Consider the following 23,404-nt stretch of genomic DNA (forward strand, 5'->3'; position numbering starts at 1 on the left):
AGAGGGAGAGAGACACAGAGAGAGAGAGAGACAGACACAGAGAGAGGGAGAGAGAGAGACACAGAGAGAGAGAGACACAGACAGACGGAGAGAGACACAGAGAGAGAGAGAAACACAGAGACACAGAGAGAGTGAGAGAGAGAGAGAGAGGGACACAGAGAGAGAGAGAGACACAGACCGACAGACAGATTTAGAAACACATGCCCCCCCCCTCCACCAGGTGATGCAGCACCCCACGGAGGGGGGCCAGGTTCTGTCTCTGTGCAGTAACCAGAAGGAGATGCTGGGTAAAGTAGCTGAGATCTGGATCTTCTCACTGTCCAGTCAGCCGATAGACCACGAGGAGGCCGCTCTGCAGGAGGGAACCAAGATCAAATGCTCAGGTACGCTGTTACACAACATGGTGGTTCTACTGAGGTATTCAGGTTACTGAAGTATTCAGGTACGCTGTTACACAACATGGCGGTTCTACTGAAGTATTCAGGTTACTGAAGTATTCAGGTACGCTGTTACACAACATGGTGGTTCTACTGAGGTATTCAGGTACGCTGTTACACAACATGGTGGTTCTACTGAGGTATTCAGGTTACTGAAGTATTCAGGTACGCTGTTACACAACATGGCGGTTCTACTGAGGTATTCAGGTTACTGAAGTATTCAGGTACGCTGTTACACAACATGGTGGTTCTACTGAAGTATTCAGGTTACTGAAGTATTCAGGTATGCTGTTACACAACATGGTGGTTCTACTGAGGTATTCAGGTACGCTGTTACACAACATGGCGGTTCTACTGAGGTATTCAGGTACGCTGTTACACAACATGGTGGTTCTACTGAGGTATTCAGGTATGCTGTTACACAACATGGTGGTTCTACTGAGGTAATCAGGTACGCTGTTACACAACATGGTGGTTCTACTGAGGTATTCAGGTACGCTGTTACACAACATGGCGGTTCTACTGAAGTATTCAGGTACGCTGTTACACAACATGGCGGTTCTACTGAGGTATTCAGGTACGCTGTTACACAACATGGTGGTTCTACTGAGGTATTAAGGTACGCTGTTACACAACATGGTGGTTCTACTGAGGTATTCAGGTACGCTGTTACACAACATGGTGGTTCTACTGAGGTATTAAGGTATGCTGTTACACAACATGGTGGTTCTACTGAGGTATTCAGGTTACTGAGGTATTAAGGTATGCTGTTACACAACATGGCGGTTCTACTGAGGTATTAAGGTATGCTGTTACACAACATGGTGGTTCTACTGAGGTATTCAGGTTACTGTGGTATTCAGGTATGCTGTTACACAACATGGCGGTTCTACTGAGGTATTAAGGTATGCTGTTACACAACATGGCGGTTCTACTGAGGTATTAAGGTATGCTGTTACACAACATGGTGGTTCTACTGAGGTATTCAGGTACGCTGTTACACAACATGGTGGTTCTACGGAGGTATTCAGGTACGCTGTTACACAACATGGTGGTTCTACTGAGGTATTCAGGTATGCTGTTACACAACATGGTGGTTCTACTGAGGTATTCAGGTACGCTGTTACACAACATGGTGGTTCTACTGAGGTATTCAGGTTACTGAGGTATTCAGGTATGCTGTTACACAACATGGTGGTTCTACTGAAGTATTCAGGTACGCTGTTACACAACATGGTGGTTCTACTGAGGTATTCAGGTACGCTGTTACACAACATGGTGGTTCTACTGAGGTATTCAGGTACGTTGTTACACAACATGGTGGTTCTACTGAGGTATTCAGGTTACTGAGGTATTAAGGTATGCTGTTACACAACATGGCGGTTCTACTGAGGTATTCAGGTTACTGGGGTATTCAGGTATGCTGTTACACAACATGGTGGTTCTACTGAGGTATTCAGGTATGCTGTTACACAACATGGTGGTTCTACTGAGGTATTCAGGTATGCTGTTACACAACATGGTGGTTCTACTGAGGTATTCAGGTACGCTGTTACACAACATGGTGGTTCTACGGAGGTATTCAGGTACGCTGTTACACAACATGGTGGTTCTATGGAGGTATTCAGGTATGCTGTTACACAACATGGCGGTTCTACTGAGGTATTCAGGTATGCTGTTACACAACATGGTGGTTCTACTGAGGTATTAAGGTACGCTGTTACACAACATGGTGGTTCTACTGAAGTATTCAGGTTACTGGGGTATTCAGGTATGCTGTTACACAACATGGTGGTTCTACTGAAGTATTCAGGTACGCTGTTACACAACATGGTGGTTCTACTGAGGTATTCAGGTATGCTGTTACACAACATGGTGGTTCTACTGAGGTATTAAGGTACGCTGTTACACAACATGGTGGTTCTACTGAAGTATTCAGGTTACTGGGGTATTCAGGTATGCTGTTATGCTGTTACTGTTACACAACATGGTGGTTCTACTGAAGTATTCAGGTACGCTGTTACACAACATGGTGGTTCTACTGAGGTATTCAGGTATGCTGTTACACAACATGGTGGTTCTACTGAGGTATTAAGGTACGCTGTTACACAACATGGTGGTTCTACTGAAGTATTCAGGTTACTGGGGTATTCAGGTATGCTGTTACACAACATGGTGGTTCTACTGAAGTATTCAGGTACGCTGTTACACAACATGGTGGTTCTACTGAGGTATTCAGGTACGCTGTTACACAACATGGTGGTTCTACTGAAGTATTCAGGTACGCTGTTACACAACATGGCGGTTCTACTGAGGTATTCAGGTACGCTGTTACACAACATGGTGGTTCTACTGAGGTATTCAGGTATGCTGTTACACAACATGGCGGTTCTACTGAGGTATTAAGGTACGCTGTTACACAACATGGTGGTTCTACGGAGGTATTCAGGTTACTGAGGTATTAAGGTATGCTGTTACACAACATGGCGGTTCTACTGAGGTATTAAGGTATGCTGTTACACAACATGGCGGTTCTACTGAGGTATTAAGGTATGCTGTTACACAACATGGTGGTTCTACTGAGGTATTCAGGTTACTGAGGTATTAAGGTATGCTGTTACACAACATGGCGGTTCTACTGAGGTATTAAGGTACGCTGTTACACAACATGGTGGTTCTACTGAGGTATTCAGGTTACTGTGGTATTAAGGTATGCTGTTACACAACATGGCGGTTCTACTGAGGTATTCAGGTATGCTGTTACACAACATGGTGGTTCTACTGAGGTATTCAGGTACGCTGTTACACAACATGGTGGTTCTACGGAGGTATTCAGGTACGCTGTTACACAACATGGTGGTTCTACTGAGGTATTCAGGTACGCTGTTACACAACATGGTGGTTCTACGGAGGTATTCAGGTACGCTGTTACACAACATGGTGGTTCTACTGAGGTATTCAGGTATGCTGTTACACAACATGGTGGTTCTACTGAGGTATTCAGGTACGCTGTTACACAACATGGTGGTTCTACGGAGGTATTCAGGTACGCTGTTACACAACATGGTGGTTCTACTGAGGTATTCAGGTATGCTGTTACACAACATGGCGGTTCTACTGAGGTATTAAGGTATGGTGTTACACAACATGGCGGTTCTACTGAAGTATTCAGGTACGCTGTTACACAACATGGTGGTTCTACTGAAGTAGTCAGGTTACTGAGGTATTCAGGTATGCTGTTACACAAGGCCCTGCACGGGGGGGGGGGGGGACCAATACGGTGCTTCTACCCGGTCATGGTACTGAGGTAGGCAGCTCTGACCCAGTACGGTGCTTCTACTGAGGTAGGCAGCTGTGACCCAGTACGGTGCTTCTATTGAGGTAGGCAGCTGTGACCCAGTACGGTGCTTCTATTGAGGTAGGCAGCTGTGACCCAGTACGGTGCTTCTATTGAGGTAGGCAGCTGTGACCCAGTACGGTGCTTCTATTGAGGTAGGCAGCTGTGACCCAATACGGTGCTTCTACTGAGGTAGGCAGCTGTGACCCAGTACGGTGCTTCTACTGAGGTAGGCAGCTGTGACCCAGTAAGGTGCTTCTACCCGGGCATGGTACTGAGGTAGGCAGCTCTGACCCAGTACGGTGCTTCTACTGAGGTAGGCAGCTGTGACCCAGTAAGGTGCTTCTACTGAGGTAGGCAGCTGTGACCCAGTACGGTGCTTCTATTGAGGTAGGCAGCTGTGACCCAGTACGGTGCTTCTACTGAGGTAGGCAGCTGTGACCCAATACGGTGCTTCTACTGAGGTAGGCAGCTGTGACCCAATACGGTGCTTCTATTGAGGTAGGCAGCTCTGACCCAGTACGGTGCTTCTATTGAGGTAGGCAGCTGTGACCCAGTACGGTGCTTCTACTGAGGTAGGCAGCTGTGACCCAGTACAGTGCTTCTACCCGGGCATGGTACTGAGGTAGGCAGCTGTGACCCAATACGGTGCTTCTACTGAGGTAGGCAGCTGTGACCCAATACGGTGCTTCTATTGAGATAGGCAGCTGTGACCCAATACGGTGCTTCTACTGAGGTAGGCAGCTGTGACCCAGTACGGTGCTTCTATTGAGGTAGGCAGCTGTGACCCAGTACGGTGCTTCTACTGAGGTAGGCAGCTGTGACCCAATACGGTGCTTCTACTGAGGTAGGCAGCTGTGACCCAATACAGTGCTTCTACTGAGGTAGGCAGCTCTGACCCAATACGGTGCTTCTACTGAGGTAGGCTTTGACACAGTACAGCTCTCTGCTCTAGTTTGGCTGAACAGTCATGTAACACAGCATGGTCCCATGGCAGCCTGGTAAAACAGTAGATGAAATGGACAGATGCGTATCGACACAAGTCTCAGACCATGTTTCCATCCGAATCCATTATTCTGCCAGCCGGGCAGAGCACTGAGCAGAGCACTGGGCAGAGCACTGGGCAGAGCACTGAGCAGAGCACTGAGCAGAGCACTGAGCAGAGCACTGGGCAAAGCACTGGGCAGAGCACTGAGCAGAGCACTGGGCAGAGCACTGAGCAGAGCACTGGGCAGAGCACTGGGCAGAGCACTGGGCAGAGCACTGAGCAGAGCACTGGGCATAGCACTGGGCACTGAGCAGAGCACTGGGCAGAGCACTGGGCAGAGCACTGGGCACTGAGCAGAGCACTGGGCAGAGCACTGAGCAGAGCACTGGGCAGAGCACTGAGCAGAGTAATGGGCAGAGCACTGGGCAGAGCACTGAGCAGAGCACTGGGCAGAGCACTGGGCAGAGCACTGGGCAGAGCACTGGGCAGAGCACTGGGCAGAGCACTGGGCACTGAGCAGAGCACTGGGCAGAGCACTGGGCAGAGCACTGGGCACTGAGCAGAGCACTGGGCAGAGCACTGGGCAGAGCAGTGGGCAGAGCACTGGGCAGAGCAGTGGGCAGAGCACTGGGCAGAGCAGTGGGCAGAGCAGTGGGCAGAGCACTGGGCAGAGCACCTGGCAGAGCACCGGGCAGAGCACCGGGCAGAGCACTGGGCAGAGCACTGGGCAGAGCACTGAGCAGAGCACTGAGCAGAGCACTGGGCAGAGCACTGGGCAGAGCACTGAGCAGAGCACTGGGCAGAGCACTGGGCAGAGCACTGAGCAGAGCACTGAGCAGAGCACTGGGCACAGCACTGGGCAGAGCACTGAGCAGAGCACTGGGCAGAGCACTGGGCAGAGCACTGGGCAGAGCACTGGGCAGAGCACTGGGCACTGAGCAGAGCACTGGGCAGAGCACTGGGCAGAGCAGTGGGCAGAGCACTGGGCAGAGCAGTGGGCAGAGCACTGGGCAGAGCAGTGGGCAGAGCACTGGGCAGAGCACTGGGCAGAGCACTGAGCAGAGCACCTGGCAGAGCACCGGGCAGAGCACTGGGCAGAGCACTGGGCAGAGCACTGGGCAGAGCACTGGGCAGAGCACTGAGCAGAGCACTGGGCAGAGCACTGGGCACTGGGCAGAGCACTGGGCAGAGCACTGGGCACTGAGCAGAGCACTGGGCAGAGCACTGAGCAGAGCACTGGGCAGAGCACTGAGCAGAGTAATGGGCAGAGCACTGGGCAGAGCACTGAGCAGAGCACTGGGCAGAGCACTGGGCAGAGCACTGGGCAGAGCACTGGGCACTGAGCAGAGCACTGAGCAGAGCACTGGGCAGAGCACTGGGCAGAGCACTGGGCACTGAGCAGAGCACTGGGCAGAGCACTGGGCAGAGCACTGGGCAGAGCACTGGGCAGAGCAGTGGGCAGAGCACTGGGCAGAGCAGTGGGCAGAGCACTGGGCAGAGCACTGGGCAGAGCACTGAGCAGAGCACCTGTCAGAGCACTGGGCAGAGCACTGGGCAGAGCACTGAGCAGAGCACTGGGCAGAGCACTGGGCAGAGCACTGAACAGAGCACTGGGCAGAGCACTGGGCAGAGCACTGAGCAGAGCACCTGGCAGAGCACTGGGCAGAGCACTGGGCAGAGCACTGAGCAGAGCACTGGGCAGAGCACTGGGCAGAGCACTGAACAGAGCACTGGGCAGAGCACTGGGCAGAGCACTGAGCAGAGCACTGGGCAGAGCACTGGGCAGAGCACTGGGCAGAGCACTGGGCACTGAGCAGAGCACTGGGCAGAGCACTGGGCAGAGCAGTGGGCAGAGCACTGGGCAGAGCAGTGGGCAGAGCACTGGGCAGAGCAGTGGGCAGAGCACTGGGCAGAGCACTGGGCAGAGCACTGAGCAGAGCACCTGGCAGAGCACCGGGCAGAGCACTGGGCAGAGCACTGGGCAGAGCACTGGGCAGAGCACTGGGCAGAGCACTGAGCAGAGCACTGAGCAGAGCACTGGGCAGAGCACTGGGCAGAGCACTGGGCAGAGCACTGGGCAGAGCACTGGGCAAAGCACTGGGCAGAGCACTGAGCAGAGCACTGGGCAGAGCACTGAGCATAGCACTGGGCAGAGCACTGGGCAGAGCACTGGGCAGAGCACTGAGCAGAGCACTGAGCAGAGCACTGGGCAGAGCACTGGGCACTGAGCAGGGCACTGGGCAGAGCACTGGGCAGAGCACTGGGCACTGAGCAGAGCACTGGGCAGAGCACTGAGCAGAGCACTGGGCAGAGCACTGAGCAGAGTAATGGGCAGAGCACTGCGCAGAGCACTGGGCAGAGCACTGGGCAGAGCACTGGGCAGAGCACTGGGCACTGAGCAGAGCACTGAGCAGAGCACTGGGCAGAGCACTGGGCAGAGCACTGGGCACTGAGCAGAGCACTGGGCAGAGCACTGGGCAGAGCACTGAGCAGAGCACCTGGCAGAGCACTGGGCAGAGCACTGGGCAGAGCACTGAGCAGAGCACTGGGCAGAGCACTGGGCAGAGCACTGAACAGAGCACTGGGCAGAGCACTGGGCAGAGCACTGAGCAGAGCACTGAGCAGAGCACTGGGCAGAGCACTGGGCAGAGCACTGAGCAGAGCACTGGGCAGAGCACTGGGTAGAGCACTGGGCAGAGCACTGGGCAGAGCACTGGGTAGAGCACTGGGCAGAGCACTGGGCAGAGGCTAGTAGTTAATCTTGTAAGGTACATTTTCTCTGCATAAAGCAGGCGTCAATGACATGAAATTGTATCAAAGAGCTCTTTACCAAAGTACCATGTAGTATTCTGAACTGCATTACTGCTTTGTGAAATCTGAAGATCACAATAAATAAAATAAAAAAATGGATGAATGATTTAACAACCCTGGCAGCCCGTGATGTGATATTCTTCAGCTTGCTTCAGCAGGATTAGGTTAATGTGTGTGTGTGTGTGTGTGTGTGTGTGTGTGCGTGCGTGTGCGTGTGCGTGCGTGTGCGTGTGTTCTAGATACCTACTCAGAGGAGGAGTATGAGAGTTTCTCTTCAGAGCAGGAAGCCAGCGACGACGCTGTTCAGGGTCAGGTCAGTACAAATACAGTCCAATACATTATGCTCGCTGAGGCCGAACAGACAGGAGAAACACATCAGGGGTGTGTATTCATTCGTTTTGCAACGTAACAAAACGTTTAGCGACGGAAAACCCTTTTTGCAACAAAACAAGTTTACATTAGACAAATTCAGGTAGTCCTTCCACATTTCATTATTTTGGTTTCTGTTTGGTTCTGTCCGTTGGCTTCTGTTGAGTTCTGTTTGGCTTTGTTGGCTTCTGTTTGGTTCTGTTGGCTTCTGTTTGGTTCTGTTTGTTGGCTTCTGTTTGGTTCTGTTTGTTGGCTTCTGTTTGGTTGTTTATTGGCTTCTGTTTGGTTCTGTTTGTTGGCTTCTGTTTGGTTCTGTTTGTTGGCTTCTGTTTGGTTCTGTTGGCTTCTGTTTGGTTGTTTGTTGGCTTCTGTTTGGTTCTGTTTGTTGGCTTCTGTTTGGTTGTTTGTTGGCTTCTGTTTGGTTCTGTTGGCTTCTGTTTGGTTCTGTTTGTTGGCTTCTGTTTGGTTCTGTTTGTTGGCTTCTGTTGACTTCCTAGTGAATTACACCCCTGAAATGGGTTGTTATACTGTACAGTCGTGGCCAAACGTTTTGAGAATGACACAAATATTAATTTTCACAAACTGCTTCCTCAGTTTGTATGATGTCAATTTGCATATTCTCCAGAATGTTACGAAGAGTGATCAGATTAATTGCAATTATTTGCAAAGTCCCTCTTTGCCATGCAAATGAACTGAATCCCCCCCCAAAACATTTCCGCTACATTTCAGCCCTGCAACAAAAGGACCAGCTGACAGCATGTCAGTGATTCTCTCGTTAACACAGGTGTGAGTGTTGGCGAGGACAAGGCTGAAGATCACTCTGTCATGCAGATTGAGTTAGAATAACAGGCTGGAAGCTTCAAAGGAGAGGGTGGTGCTTGGAATCATTGTTCTTCCTCTGTCAACCATGGTTACCTGCAAGGAAACACATGCCATCATCATTGCTTTGCACAAAAAGGGCTTCACAGGCAAAGATATTGCTGCCAGTAAGATTGCACCTAAATCAACCATTTATCGGATCGTCAAGAACTTCAAGGAGAGTGGTTCAAGTGTTGTGAAGAATGCTTCAGGGCGCCCAAGAAAGTCAAGCAAGCGCCAGGACCGTCTCCTAAAGTTGATTCAGCTGCAGGATCGGGGCACCACCAGTACAGAGCTTGCTCAGGAATGGCAGCAGGCAGGTGCGAGTGCATCTGCACGCACAGTGAGGCAAAGACTTTTGTATAATTGCCTGGTGTCAAGAAGGGCAGCAAAGAAGCCACTTCTCTCCAGGAAAAGCATCAAGGACAGACTGATATTCTGCAAAAGGTACAGGGATTGGACTGCTGAGGACTGGGGTAAAGTCATTTTCTCTGATGAATCCCCTTTCCGATTGTTTGTGGCATCCGGACAAAAGCTTATCCGGAGAAGACAAGGTGAGCGCTACCATCAGTCCTGTGTCATGCCAACAGTAATGCATCCTGAGACCATTCATGTGTGGGGTTGCTTCTCAGCCAAGGGAGTTGGCTCACTCACAATTTTGTCGAAGAACACAGCCATGAATAAAGAATGGTACCAACACATCCTTCGAGAGCAACTTCTCCCAACCATCCAGGAACAGTTTGGTGACGAACAATGCCTTTTCCAGCATGATGGAGCACCTTGCCATAAGGAAAATTGATAACGAAGTGGCTCGGGGAACAAAACGTTGATATTTTGGGTCCATGGCGAGGAAACTCCCCAGACCTTAATCCCATTGAGAACTTGTGGTCAATCCTCAACAGGCGGGTGGACAAACAAAACCCCACAAATTCGGACAAACTCCAAGCATTGATTATGCAAGAATGGGCTGCCATCAGTCAGGATGTGGCCCAGAAGTTAATTGACAGCATGCCAGGGCGGATTGCAGAGGTCTTGAAAAAGAAGGATCAACACTGCAAATATTGACTCTTTGCATCAACTTCATGTAATTGTAAATAAAAGCCTTTGACACTTATGAAATGCTTGTAATTATACTTCAGTATCCATAGAAACATCTGACAAAAATATTTAAAGACAACTGAAGCAGCAATCTTTGTGGAAATTAATATTTGTGTCATTCTCAAAACTTTTGGCCACGACTGTATATGTTCGACAACCTGCCCTGGCTGTGTTTTAACCCAGTATACTGTATATGTTCGACAACCTGCCCTGGCTGTGTTTTAACCCAGTAGACTGTATATGTTCGACAACCTGCCCTGGCTGTGTTTTAACCCAGTATACTGTATATGTTCGACAACCTGCCCTGGCTGTGTTTTAACCCAGTAGACTGTATATGTTCGACAACCTGCCCTGGCTGTGTTTTAACCCAGTATACTGTATATGTTCGACAACCTGTCCTGGCTGTGTTTTAACCCAGTATACTGTACATGTTCGACAACCTGCCCTGGCTGTGTTTTAACCCAGTATACTGTATATGTTCGACAACCTGCCCTGGCTGTGTTTTAACCCAGTATACTGTATATGTTCGACAACCTGCCCTGGCTGTGTTTTAACCCAGTATACTGTACATGTTCGACAACCTGCCCTGGCTGTGTTTTAACCCAGTATACTGTATATGTTCGACAACCTGCCCTGGCTGTGTTTTAACCCAGTATACTGTATATGTTCAACAACCTGTCCTGGCTGTGTTTTAACCCAGTATACTGTATATGTTCGACAACCTGCCCTGGCTGTGTTTTAACCCAGTAGACTGTATATGTTCGACAACCTGCCCTGGCTGTGTTTTAACCCAGTATACTGTATATGTTCGACAACCTGCCCTGGCTGTGTTTTAACCCAGTAGACTGTATATGTTCGACAACCTGCCCTGGCTGTGTTTTAACCCAGTAGACTGTATATGTTCGACAACCTGCCCTGGCTGTGTTTTAACCCAGTATACTGTATATGTTCGACAACCTGCCCTGGCTGTGTTTTAACCCAGTAGACTGTATATGTTCGACAACCTGCCCTGGCTGTGTTTTAACCCAGTATACTGTATATGTTCGACAACCTGCCCTGGCTGTGTTTTAACCCAGTATACTGTATATGTTCGACAACCTGCCCTGGCTGTGTTTTAACCCAGTAGACTGTATATGTTCCAACCTGTAGACTGTATATGTTCGACAACCTGCCCTGGCTGTGTTTTAACCCAGTAGACTGTATATGTTCGACAACCTGCCCTGGCTGTGTTTTAACCCAGTATACTGTATATGTTCGACAACCTGCCCTGGCTGTGTTTTAACCCAGTATACTGTATATGTTCGACAACCTGCCCCTGGCTGTGTTTTAACCCAGTATACTGTATATGTTCGACAACCTGCCCTGGCTGTGTTTTAACCCAGTAGACTGTATATGTTCGACAACCTGCCCTGGCTGTGTTTTAACCCAGTAGACTGTATATGTTCGACAACCTGCCCTGGCTGTGTTTTAACCCAGTTTTAAACCTGCCCTGGCTGTGTTTTAACCCAGTATACTGTATATGTTCGACAACCTGCCCTGGCTGTGTTTTAACCCAGTATACTGTGCCCTGGCTGTGTTTTAACCCAGTATACTGTATATGTTCGACAACCTGCCCTGGCTGTGTTTTAACCCAGTATACTGTATATGTTCGACAACCTGCCCTGGCTGTGTTTTAACCCAGTATACTGTATATGTTCGACAACCTGCCCTGGCTGTGTTTTAACCCAGTATACTGTATATGTTCGACAACCTGCCCTGGCTGTGTTTTAACCTTGAGTATACTGTATATGTGCCCTGGCTGAAACCCAAGTACACTGTATATGTTCAGCCTGGCTGTGTTTTAACCCAGTATACTGTATATGTTCGACAACTGTATATGTTCTGCCCTGGCTGTGTTTTAACCCAGTATACTGTATATGTTCGTTATACTGTATATGTTCGACAACCTGCCCTGGCTGTGTTTTAACCCAGTATACTGTATATGTTCCCAGTAGACTGTATATGTTCCAACCTGCCCTGGCTGTGTTTTAACCCAGTATACTGTATATGTTCGAACCCAACTGTATATGTTCGACAACCTGCCCTGGCTGTGTTTTAACCCAGTATACTGTATATGTTCGACAACCTGTCCGGCTGTGTTTTAACCCAGTATACTGTATATGTTCGACAACCTGTCCTGGCTGTGTTTTAACCCAGTGTTTTATATGTTTTAACCCAGTAGATTTTATATGTTCGACAACCTTCCCTGGCTGTGTTTTAACCCAGTATACTGTATATGTTCGACAACCTTCCCTGGCTGTGTTTTAACCCAGTATACTGTTTACATGTATATTCCCAGGATCTTGAGGATGATGAGTATGATGTGAGGAAACCAAAGAAGCACAGGAGGTCTATCGCGAGGACTGCCTCAATTACCAGGGTAAGAGATGGTAGCAAAGTCATCCAGACAGCTTTTTTTGTCTTGCATTCTCATCACGCTTAGGTTTATGAATAAGCCTTATCTTAATTTTATTGGAAATAAGATTATGATACAATGTTTTAGTTTGAGATTTGTTTCCTGCTAAAAAAACGAAAAGCGTTCGGTGGTAATTCATAATATCCCAGCGTGTTTTTGTTGTTGTTGTTGTTTTTTGTTTTTTTCTGCCTAAGATGCTAACCTGCTGGTCAAACGGCAGCGTTGCCATGGTTTTTATTTCACCTTTATTTAACATGGTCCCACTTCCTTCAGGGGTTTTATACAGACATATTTCTGTATTTTATACCGACATATACAGACAGCATATATTTTCAGCTGTTTGAAAGCTGTTAAAAAATATTTAAAAAATAACTTAAGGACAGGACACATAGAAATAGAGCACATAGAACAGATCTGCCTTCTCAGACATCCTTTCAATGAGAATGACAGATCTTATAACTCACATTTACATGTTAATTTAGTTCGGTTCGCCCCCCCCCCACCCCCAAAAAAAGCAACATATTTGTTGTTGGAAATCCTTTAGAGGCGACTGATTACTCTCCCGGTTGTTGTTAGCCTGGGAACCAGTCTGTGTGTGTGTGTGCTATTATTCCACGTGTAAACGGACCCAGGCTAGGTCTTTGTGATGGGTGAGGTAACTGTCTGTTTTGATGAGTAGTTGTTTCTGTGTCCTCTTTTAGCAGCAGAACTTTAAACAGAGACTGGTGGCCCTGATCAAGAGGTTCCGAGTCTCAGACGAGGTAACAACCTGTCCAGCTGTTGTACTAACCTGGGTTGGGGTCAATGAGGTAACAACCTGTCCAGCTGTTGTACTAACCAGGGTTGTGGTCAATAAGGTAACAACCTGTCCAGCTGTTGTACTAACCTGGGTTGGGGTCAATGAGGTAACAACCTGTCCAGCTGTTGTACTAACCAGGGTTGTGGTCAATAAGGTAACAACCTGTCCAGCTGTTGTACTAACCTGGGTTGGGGTCAATGAGGTAACAACCTGTCCAGCTGTTGTACTAACCTGGGTTGGGGTCAATGGGGTAACAACCTGTCCAGCTGGTATACTAACCTGGGTTGGGGTCAATGAGGTAACAACCTGTCCAGCTGGTATACTAACCTGGGTTGGGGTCAATGAGGTAACAACCTGTCCAGCTGTTGTACTAACCTGGGTTGTGGTCAATAAGGTAACAACCTGTCCAGCTGTTGTACTAACCAGGGTCAACAACCTGTCCAGCTGTTGTACTAACCTGGGTTGGGGTCAATGGGGTAACAACCTGTCCAGCTGTTGTACTAACCAAGGATTGGGGTCAATGAGGTAACAACCTGTCCAGCTGTTGTACTAACCAGGGTTGTGGTCAATGAGGTAACAACCTGTCCAGCTGTTGTACTAACCAGGGTCAACAACCTGTCCAGCTGTTATACTAACCTGGGTTGGGGTCAATGAGGTAACAACCTGTCCAGCTGTTGTACTAACCAGGGTCAATGAGGTAACAACCTGTCCAGCTGTTATACTAACCTGGGTTGGGGTCAACCAGGGTAACAACCTGTCCAGCTGTTGTACTAACCAGGGTTGGGGTCAATGAGGTAACAACCTGTCCAGCTGTTGTACTAACCAGGGTTGTGGTCAATAAGGTAACAACCTGTCCAACTGTTGTACTAACCAGGGTCAACAACCTGTCCAGCTGTTATACTAACCTGGGTTGGGGTCAATGAGGTAACAACCTGTCCAGCTGTTGTACTAACCAGGGTTGTGGTCAATTCCATTTATTTTTCAGTCAATTCAGAAATTAAACCCAATTCTAAAGGTTCCTCGTTGAAAAGCATTGAAGAGAATTTAAATGAGGTTTTAGTGTACTTCCTTAATTGACTGGAATTTAAATGGAATTGACCCCAACCCTGATACTGTTTTAAATGAGGTAACCCAACCCTGATACTCTGTTTTAAACGAGGTAACCCAACCCTGATACTCTGTTTTAAATGAGGTAACCCAGCCCTGATACTCTGTTTTAAATGAGGTAACCCAGCCCTGATACTCTGTTTTAAATGAGGTAACCCAACCCTGATACTCTGTTTTAAATGAGGTAACCCCCTGATACTCTGTTTTAAACGAGGTAACCCAACCCTGATACTCTGTTTTAAACGAGGTAACCCAACCCTGATACTCTGTTTTAAATGAGGTAACCCAACCCTGATACTCTGTTTTAAACGAGGTAACCCAACCCTGATACTCTGTTTTAAATGAGGTAACCCAACCCTGATACTCTGTTTTAAATGAGGTAACCCAGCCCTGATACTGTTTTAAATGAGGTAACCCTGATACTGTTTTAAACGAGGTAACCCAACCCTGATACTGTTTTAAATGAGGTAACCCAACCCTGATACTGTTTTAAAATGAGGTAACCCAACCCTGATACTGTTTTAAATGAGGTAACCCTGATACTCTGTTTTAAATGAGGTAACCCAACCCTGATACTGTTTTAAAATAGGTAACCCTGATACTCTGTTTTAAATGAGGTAACCCAACCCTGATACTGTTTTAAAATAGGTAACCCTGATACTGTTTTAAACGAGGTAGCCCAACCCTGATACTGTTTTAAATGAGGTAACCCAACCCTGATACTGTTTTAATTGAGGTAGCCCAACCCTGATACTGTTTTGAAATGAGGTAGCCCAACCCTGATACTCTGTTTTAAATTTGAGTTTGAGTTTATTTTTATTTTTACAGGGACAGTGCACATTAATCAACGCTGAAGGTAGCCCAACCCTGATACTGTTTTAAATGAGGTAACCCTGATACAGTTTTAAATGAGGTAACCCTGATACTGTTTTAAATGAGGTAACCCAACCCTGATACTGTTTTAAATGAGGTAACCCAACCCTGATACTGTTTTAAATGAGGTAGCCCAACCCTGATACTGTTTTAAATGAGGTAACCCAACCCTGATACTGTTTTAAATGAGGTAACCCAACCCTGATACTGTTTTAAATGAGGTAGCCCAACCCTGATACTGTTTTAAATGAGGTAGCCCAACCCTGATACTGTTTTAAATGAGGTAGCCCAACCCTGATACTGTTTTAAATGAGGTAGCCCAACCCTGATACTGTTTTAAATGAGGTAGCCCAACCCTGATACTGTTTTAAATGAGGTAGCCCAACCCTGATACTGTTTTAAATGAGGTAACCCAGCCCTGATACTGTTTTATTAAATGAGGTAACCCAACCCTGATACTGTTTTAAATGAGGTAACCCAACCCTGATACTGTTTTAAATGAGGTAACCCTGATACTGTTTTAAATGAGGTAGCCCTGATACTGTTTTAAATGAGGTAGCCCTGATACTGTTTTAAATGAGGTAGCCCTGATACTGTTTTAAATGAGGTAGCCCTGATACTGTTTTAAATGAGGTAGCCCTGATACTGTTTTAAATGAGGTAACCCTGATACTGTTTTAAATGAGGTAGCCCTGATACCCTGATACTGTTTTAAATGAGGTAGCCCTGATACTGTTTTAAATGAGGTAGCCCTGATACTGTTTTAAATGAGGTAGCCCTGATACTGTTTTAAATGAGGTAACCCAACCCTGATACTGTTTTAAAATAGGTAGCCCTGATACTGTTTTAAATGAGGTAGCCCAACCCTGATACTGTTTTAAATGAGGTAGCCCAACCCTGATACTGTTTTAAATGAGGTAGCCCAACCCTGATACTGTTTTAAATGAGGTAACCCAACCCTGATACTGTTTTAAATTAAAACCCTGATACTGTTTTAAATGAGGTAACCCAACCCTGATACTGTTTTAAATGAGGTAACCCAGCCCTGATACTGTTTTAAATGAGGTAGCCCAACCCTGATACTCTGTTTTAAATGAGGTAACCCTGATACTGTTTTAAATGAGGTAACCCAACCCTGATACTGTTTTAAATGAGGTAACCCAACCCTGTTTTAAATGATACTGTTTTAAATGAGGTAGCCCTGATACTGTTTTAAATGAGGTAACCCAACCCTGATACTGTTTTAAATGAGGTAACCCTGATACTGTTTTAAATGAGGTAGCCCTGATACTGTTTTAAATGAGGTAGCCCTGATACTGTTTTAAATGAGGTAGCCCTGATACTCTGTTTTAAATGAGGTAACCCTGATACTGTTTTAAATGAGGTAACCCTGATACTGTTTTAAATGAGGTAACCCTGATACTGTTTTAAATGAGGTAACCCTGATACTGTTTTAAATGAGGTAACCCAACCCTGATACTGTTTTAAACGAGGTAGCCCAACCCTGATACTGTTTTAAATGAGGTAACCCAACCCTGATACTCTGTTTTAAACGAGGTAGCCCAACCCTGATCTGTTTTAAATGAGGTAGCCCAACCCTGATGTTCTGTTTTAAACGAGGTAGCCCAACCCTGATGTTCTGTTTTAAACGAGGTAACATTAAGAATTTCTAAGTGTCATATCACTTACTTCAAACTGCTATGGTCCTTTTCATTAATTTCCTTTTCATTAATTTTCCTTTTCATTAATTTACTCAGTAGATTAATTCAAATATTGTTTCTTTCTTACTTCTTGTCTCTGTCTTACTTCTGTGTGCGTTTTCTGTCTGTTTTAAATGTGTGTGTGTGTGTGTGTGTGTGTTTTGTGTGTGTGTGTGTATGTGTGTGTGTGTGTTGTGTGTGTGTGTGTGTGTGTGTGTGTGTACTGTGTGTGTGTGTGTGTGTTTGTGTGTATACTGTGTGCGTGTGCGTGTGCGTATGCGTATGCGTGTGTGTGTGTGTGTGCGTGTGCGTGTGCGTGTGCGTGTGTATGTGTGTTTTAAATGTGTGTGTGTCTCTGCGTCTCTCTGAATGTTCCAGGTGTTGGACTCTGAGCAGGACCCGGCAGAACCCCTCCAGAGGTAGAGGAGGATCTGGACCTGGAGAGTCTGGACCTAGAGAACCCCAGTGACAGTGGACCGGAACTAGACGATGACGACAGTGTCCTCAGCACCCCGAAACCTAAACTCAAGTGAGCGGGAGGAGAGCTATCAGTGTGTGTTTTTATGTGCCTTTCGTCTTGCGTATTAAAGTGATTTTAGCCCAGAGACATGGCCGGTAGACTCTCGTAACACCATAGCAGTCTACACTACAGACATATTTCAGGGCAATGAGGGACCCCAGTGACTCTTTTCAAATGTGCTTTCTCTTTCACAGGCCATATTTTGAGGGTCTCTCACTCTCCAGCTCTCAGACAGATATTGGCAGCATCCACAGCAGCCGGAGTCACCGAGAGCCACCAAGTCCGGTGAGAACCACTGACATTCACTATGGCTGAGACTGTCACCCTCCCCAGGACTATAATATACCCTCTCCCAGGACCATAATATACCCTGGCTGAGACTGTCACCCTCCCAGGACCATAATATACCCTGGCTGAGACTGTCACCCTCCCAGGACCATAATATACCCTCTCCAGGACCATAATATGTTTCCCCAGGACCATAATATACCCTGGCAGAGACTGTCACCCTCCCAGGACCATAATATACCCTGGATGAGACTGTCACCCTCCCCAGGACCATAATATACCCTCTCCAGGACCATAATATACCCTCCCCAGGACCATAATATACCCTGGCAGAGACTGTCACCCTCCCAGGACCATAATATACCCTGGATGAGACTGTCACCCTCCCCAGGACCATAATATACCCTGGCTGAGACTGTCACCCTCCCAGGACCATAATATACCCTGGATGAGACTGTCACCCTCCCAGGACCATAATATACCCTGGATGAGACTGTCACCCTCCCAGGACCATAATATACCCTGGATGAGACTGTCACCCTCCCAGGACCATAATATACCCTGGATGAGACTGTCACCCTCCCAGGACCATAATATACCCTCTCCAGGACCATAATATACCCTCCCCAGGACCATAATATACCCTGGCAGAGACTGTCACCCTCCCAGGACCATAATATACCCTGGATGAGACTGTCACCCTCCCCAGGACCATAAATACCCTGGCTGAGACTGTCACCCTCCCCAGGACCATAATATACCCTGGCTGAGACTGTCACCCTCCCCAGGACCATAATATACCCTAAATGAGACTGTCACCCTCCCAGGACCATAATATACCCTGGCTGAGACTGTCACCCTCCCAGGACCATAATATACCCTGGCTGAGACTGTCACTCTCTCAGGACCATAATATACCCTGATGAGACTGTCACCCTCCCAGGACCATAATATACCCTGGATGAGACTGTCACCCTCCCAGGACCATAATATACCCTGGATGAGACTGTCACCCTCCCAGGACCATAATATACCCTCCCCAGGACCATAATATACCCTGGCTGAGACTGTCACCCTCCCAGGACCACAATATACCCTGGCTGAGACTGTCACCCTCCCAGGACCATAATATACCCTGGCTGAGACTGTCACCCTCCCAGGACCATAATATACCCTGGCTGAGACTGTCACCCTCCCCAGGACCATAATATACCCTGGTTGAGACTGTCACCCTCCCAGGACCATAATATACCCTGGATGAGACTGTCACCCTCCCCAGGACCATAATATACCCTGGATGAGACTGTCACCCTCCCAGGACCATAATATACCCTGGATGAGACTGTCACCCTCCCCAGGACCATAATATACCCTGGATGAGACTGTCACCCTCCCCAGGACCATAATATACACTGGATGAGACTGTCACCCTCCCAGGGCCATAATATACCCTGGCTGAGACTGTCACCCTCCCAGGACCATAATATACCCTGGCTGAGACTGTCACCCTCCCCAGGACCATAATATACCCTGGTTGAGACTGTCACCCTCCCAGGACCATAATATACCCTGGATGAGACTGTCACCCTCCCCAGGACCATAATATACCCTGGATGAGACTGTCACCCTCCCAGGACCATAATATACCCTGGATGAGACTGTCACCCTCCCAGGACCATAATATACCCTGGATGAGACTGTCACCCTCCCCAGGACCATAATATACACTGGATGAGACTGTCACCCTCCCAGGGCCATAATATACCCTGGCTGAGACTGTCACCCTCCCAGGACCATAATATACCCTGGCTGAGACTGTCACCCTCCCCAGGACCATAATATACCCTGGCTGAGACTGTCACCCTCCCAGGACCATAATATACCCTGGCTGAGACTGTCACCCTCCCCAGGACCATAATATACCCTGGCTGAGACTGTCACCCTCCCAGGACCACAATATACCCTGGCTGAGACTGTCACCCTCCCAGGACCATAATATACCCTGGCTGAGACTGTCACCCTCCCAGGACCATAATATACCCTGGATGAGACTGTCACCCTCCCCAGGACCATAATATACCCTGGATGAGACTGTCACCCTCCCAGGACCATAATATACCCTGGATGAGACTGTCACCCTCCCCAGGACCATAATATACCCTGGATGAGACTGTCACCCTCCCCAGGACCATAATATACACTGGATGAGACTGTCACCCTCCCAGGGCCATAATATACCCTGGCTGAGACTGTCACCCTCCCAGGACCATAATATACCCTGGCTGAGACTGTCACCCTCCCAGGACCATAATATACCCTGGATGAGACTGTCACCCTCCCCAGGACCATAATATACCCTGGCTGAGACTGTCACCCTCCCAGGACCATAATATACCCTGGATGAGACTGTCACCCTCCCCAGGACCATAATATACCCTGGCTGAGACTGTCACCCTCCCAGGACCATAATATACCCTGGCTGAGACTGTCACCCTCCCAGGACCATAATATACCCTGGATGAGACTGTCACCCTCCCAGGGCCATAATATACCCTGGCTGAGACTGTCACCCTCCCAGGACCATAATATACCCTGGCTGAGACTGTCACCCTCCCAGGACCATAATATACCCTGGCTGAGACTGTCACCCTCCCCAGGACCATAATATACCCTGGCTGAGACTGTCACCCTCCCAGGACCATAATATACCCTGGCTGAGACTGTCACCCTCCCAGGACCATAATATACCCTCCCCAGGACCATAATATACCCTGGCTGAGACTGTCACCCTCCCAGGACCACAATATACCCTGGCTGAGACTGTCACCCTCCCAGGACCATAATATACCCTGGCTGAGACTGTCACCCTCCCAGGACCATAATATACCCTGGCTGAGACTGTCACCCTCCCAGGACCATAATATACCCTGGATGAGACTGTCACCCTCCCAGGACCATGATATACCCTCCCCAGGACCATAATATACCCTGGCTGAGACTGTCACCCTCCCAGGACCATAATATACCCTGGCTGAGACTGTCACCCTCCCCAGGACCATAATATACCCTGGCTGAGACTGTCACCCTCCCAGGACCATAATATACCCTGGCTGAGACTGTCACCCTCCCAGGACCATAATATACCCTGGATGAGACTGTCACCCTCCCAGGACCATGATATACCCTCCCCAGGACCATAATATACCCTGGCTGAGACTGTCACCCTCCCAGGACCATAATATACCCTGGCTGAGACTGTCACCCTCCCCAGGACCATAATATACCCTGGCTGAGACTGTCACCCTCCCCAGGACCATAATATACCCTGGATGAGACTGTCACCCTCCCAGGACCATAATATACCCTGGCTGAGACTGTCACCCTCCCAGGACCATAATATACCCTCCCCAGGACCATAATATACCCTCCCAGGACCATAATATACCCTGGCTGAGACTGTCACCCTCCCAGGGCCATAATATACCCTGGCTGAGACTGTCACCCTCCCCAGGACCATAATATACCCTGGATGAGACTGTCACCCTCCCAGGACCATAATATACCCTGGCTGAGACTGTCACCCTCCCAGGACCATAATATACCCTGGATGAGACTGTCACCCTCCCCAGGACCATAATATACCCTGGCTGAGACTGTCACCCTCCCAGGACCATAATATACCCTCCCCAGGACCATAATATACCCTGGCTGAGACTGTCACCCTCCCAGGACCATAATATACCCTGGCTGAGACTGTCACCCTCCCAGGACCATAATATACCCTGGATGAGACTGTCACCCTCCCCAGGACCATAATATACCCTGGATGAGACTGTCACCCTCCCAGGACCATAATATACCCTGGATGAGACTGTCACCCTCCCCAGGACCATAATATACCCTGGATGAGACTGTCACCCTCCCCAGGACCATAATATACCCTGGATGAGACTGTCACCCTCCCAGGACCATAATATACCCTGGATGAGACTGTCACCCTCCCAGGACCATAATATACCCTGGCTGAGACTGTCACCCTCCCCAGGACCATAATATACCCTGGCTGAGACTGTCACCCTCCCAGGACCATAATATACCCTGGCTGAGACTGTCACCCTCCCAGGACCATAATATACCCTGGCTGAGACTGTCACCCTCCCAGGACCATAATATACCCTGGATGAGACTGTCACCCTCCCAGGACCATGATATACCCTCCCCAGGACCATAATATACCCTGGCTGAGACTGTCACCCTCCCAGGACCATAATATACCCTGGCTGAGACTGTCACCCTCCCCAGGACCATAATATACCCTGGCTGAGACTGTCACCCTCCCAGGACCATAATATACCCTGGCTGAGACTGTCACCCTCCCAGGACCATAATATACCCTGGATGAGACTGTCACCCTCCCAGGACCATGATATACCCTCCCCAGGACCATAATATACCCTGGCTGAGACTGTCACCCTCCCAGGACCATAATATACCCTGGCTGAGACTGTCACCCTCCCCAGGACCATAATATACCCTGGCTGAGACTGTCACCCTCCCCAGGACCATAATATACCCTGGATGAGACTGTCACCCTCCCAGGACCATAATATACCCTGGCTGAGACTGTCACCCTCCCAGGACCATAATATACCCTCCCCAGGACCATAATATACCCTCCCAGGACCATAATATACCCTGGCTGAGACTGTCACCCTCCCAGGGCCATAATATACCCTGGCTGAGACTGTCACCCTCCCCAGGACCATAATATACCCTGGATGAGACTGTCACCCTCCCAGGACCATAATATACCCTGGCTGAGACTGTCACCCTCCCAGGACCATAATATACCCTGGATGAGACTGTCACCCTCCCCAGGACCATAATATACCCTGGCTGAGACTGTCACCCTCCCAGGACCATAATATACCCTCCCCAGGACCATAATATACCCTGGCTGAGACTGTCACCCTCCCAGGACCATAATATACCCTGGCTGAGACTGTCACCCTCCCAGGACCATAATATACCCTGGATGAGACTGTCACCCTCCCCAGGACCATAATATACCCTGGATGAGACTGTCACCCTCCCAGGACCATAATATACCCTGGATGAGACTGTCACCCTCCCCAGGACCATAATATACCCTGGATGAGACTGTCACCCTCCCCAGGACCATAATATACCCTGGATGAGACTGTCACCCTCCCAGGACCATAATATACCCTGGATGAGACTGTCACCCTCCCAGGACCATAATATACCCTGGCTGAGACTGTCACCCTCCCCAGGACCATAATATACCCTGGCTGAGACTGTCACCCTCCCCAGGACCATAATATACCCTGGCTGAGACTGTCACCCTCCCCAGGACCATAATATACCCTCCCCAGGACCATAATATACCCTGGCTGAGACTGTCACCCTCCCAGGACCATAATATATCCTGGTTGAGACTGTCACCCTCCCAGGACCATAATATACCCTGGCTGAGACTGTCACCCTCCCAGGACCATAATATACCCTGGTTGAGACTGTCACCCTCCCAGGGCCATAATATACCCTGGCTGAGACTGTCACCCTCCCCAGGACCATAATATACCCTGGTTGAGACTGTCACCCTCCCCAGGACCATAATATACCCTGGCTGAGACTGTCACCCTCCCCAGGACCATAATATACCCTGGTTGAGACTGTCACCCTCCCAGGACCATAATATACCCTGGCTGAGACTGTCACCCTCCCCAGGACCATAATATACC

At 48.6% G+C, this 23,404-nt stretch overlaps 1 protein-coding gene across 1 annotated transcript in view; it reads left to right on the plus strand.

Moving 5' to 3' along the window:
- pacs2 (phosphofurin acidic cluster sorting protein 2) overlaps positions 1-23,404 on the plus strand; it is a 129,108-nt gene that overhangs the window by 79,239 nt on the left and 26,465 nt on the right. Inside the window, 7 exon segments of the mRNA XM_064928782.1 lie at positions 221-383; positions 7,813-7,886; positions 12,237-12,317; positions 13,055-13,114; positions 17,210-17,240; positions 17,243-17,360; positions 17,546-17,636. Coding sequence (XP_064784854.1) covers positions 221-383; positions 7,813-7,886; positions 12,237-12,317; positions 13,055-13,114; positions 17,210-17,240; positions 17,243-17,360; positions 17,546-17,636 — 618 coding nt within the window.

This window comes from Oncorhynchus masou, chromosome 21, assembly GCF_036934945.1.
Source record: "Oncorhynchus masou masou isolate Uvic2021 chromosome 21, UVic_Omas_1.1, whole genome shotgun sequence".
Taxonomy (NCBI): domain Eukaryota; kingdom Metazoa; phylum Chordata; class Actinopteri; order Salmoniformes; family Salmonidae; genus Oncorhynchus; species Oncorhynchus masou.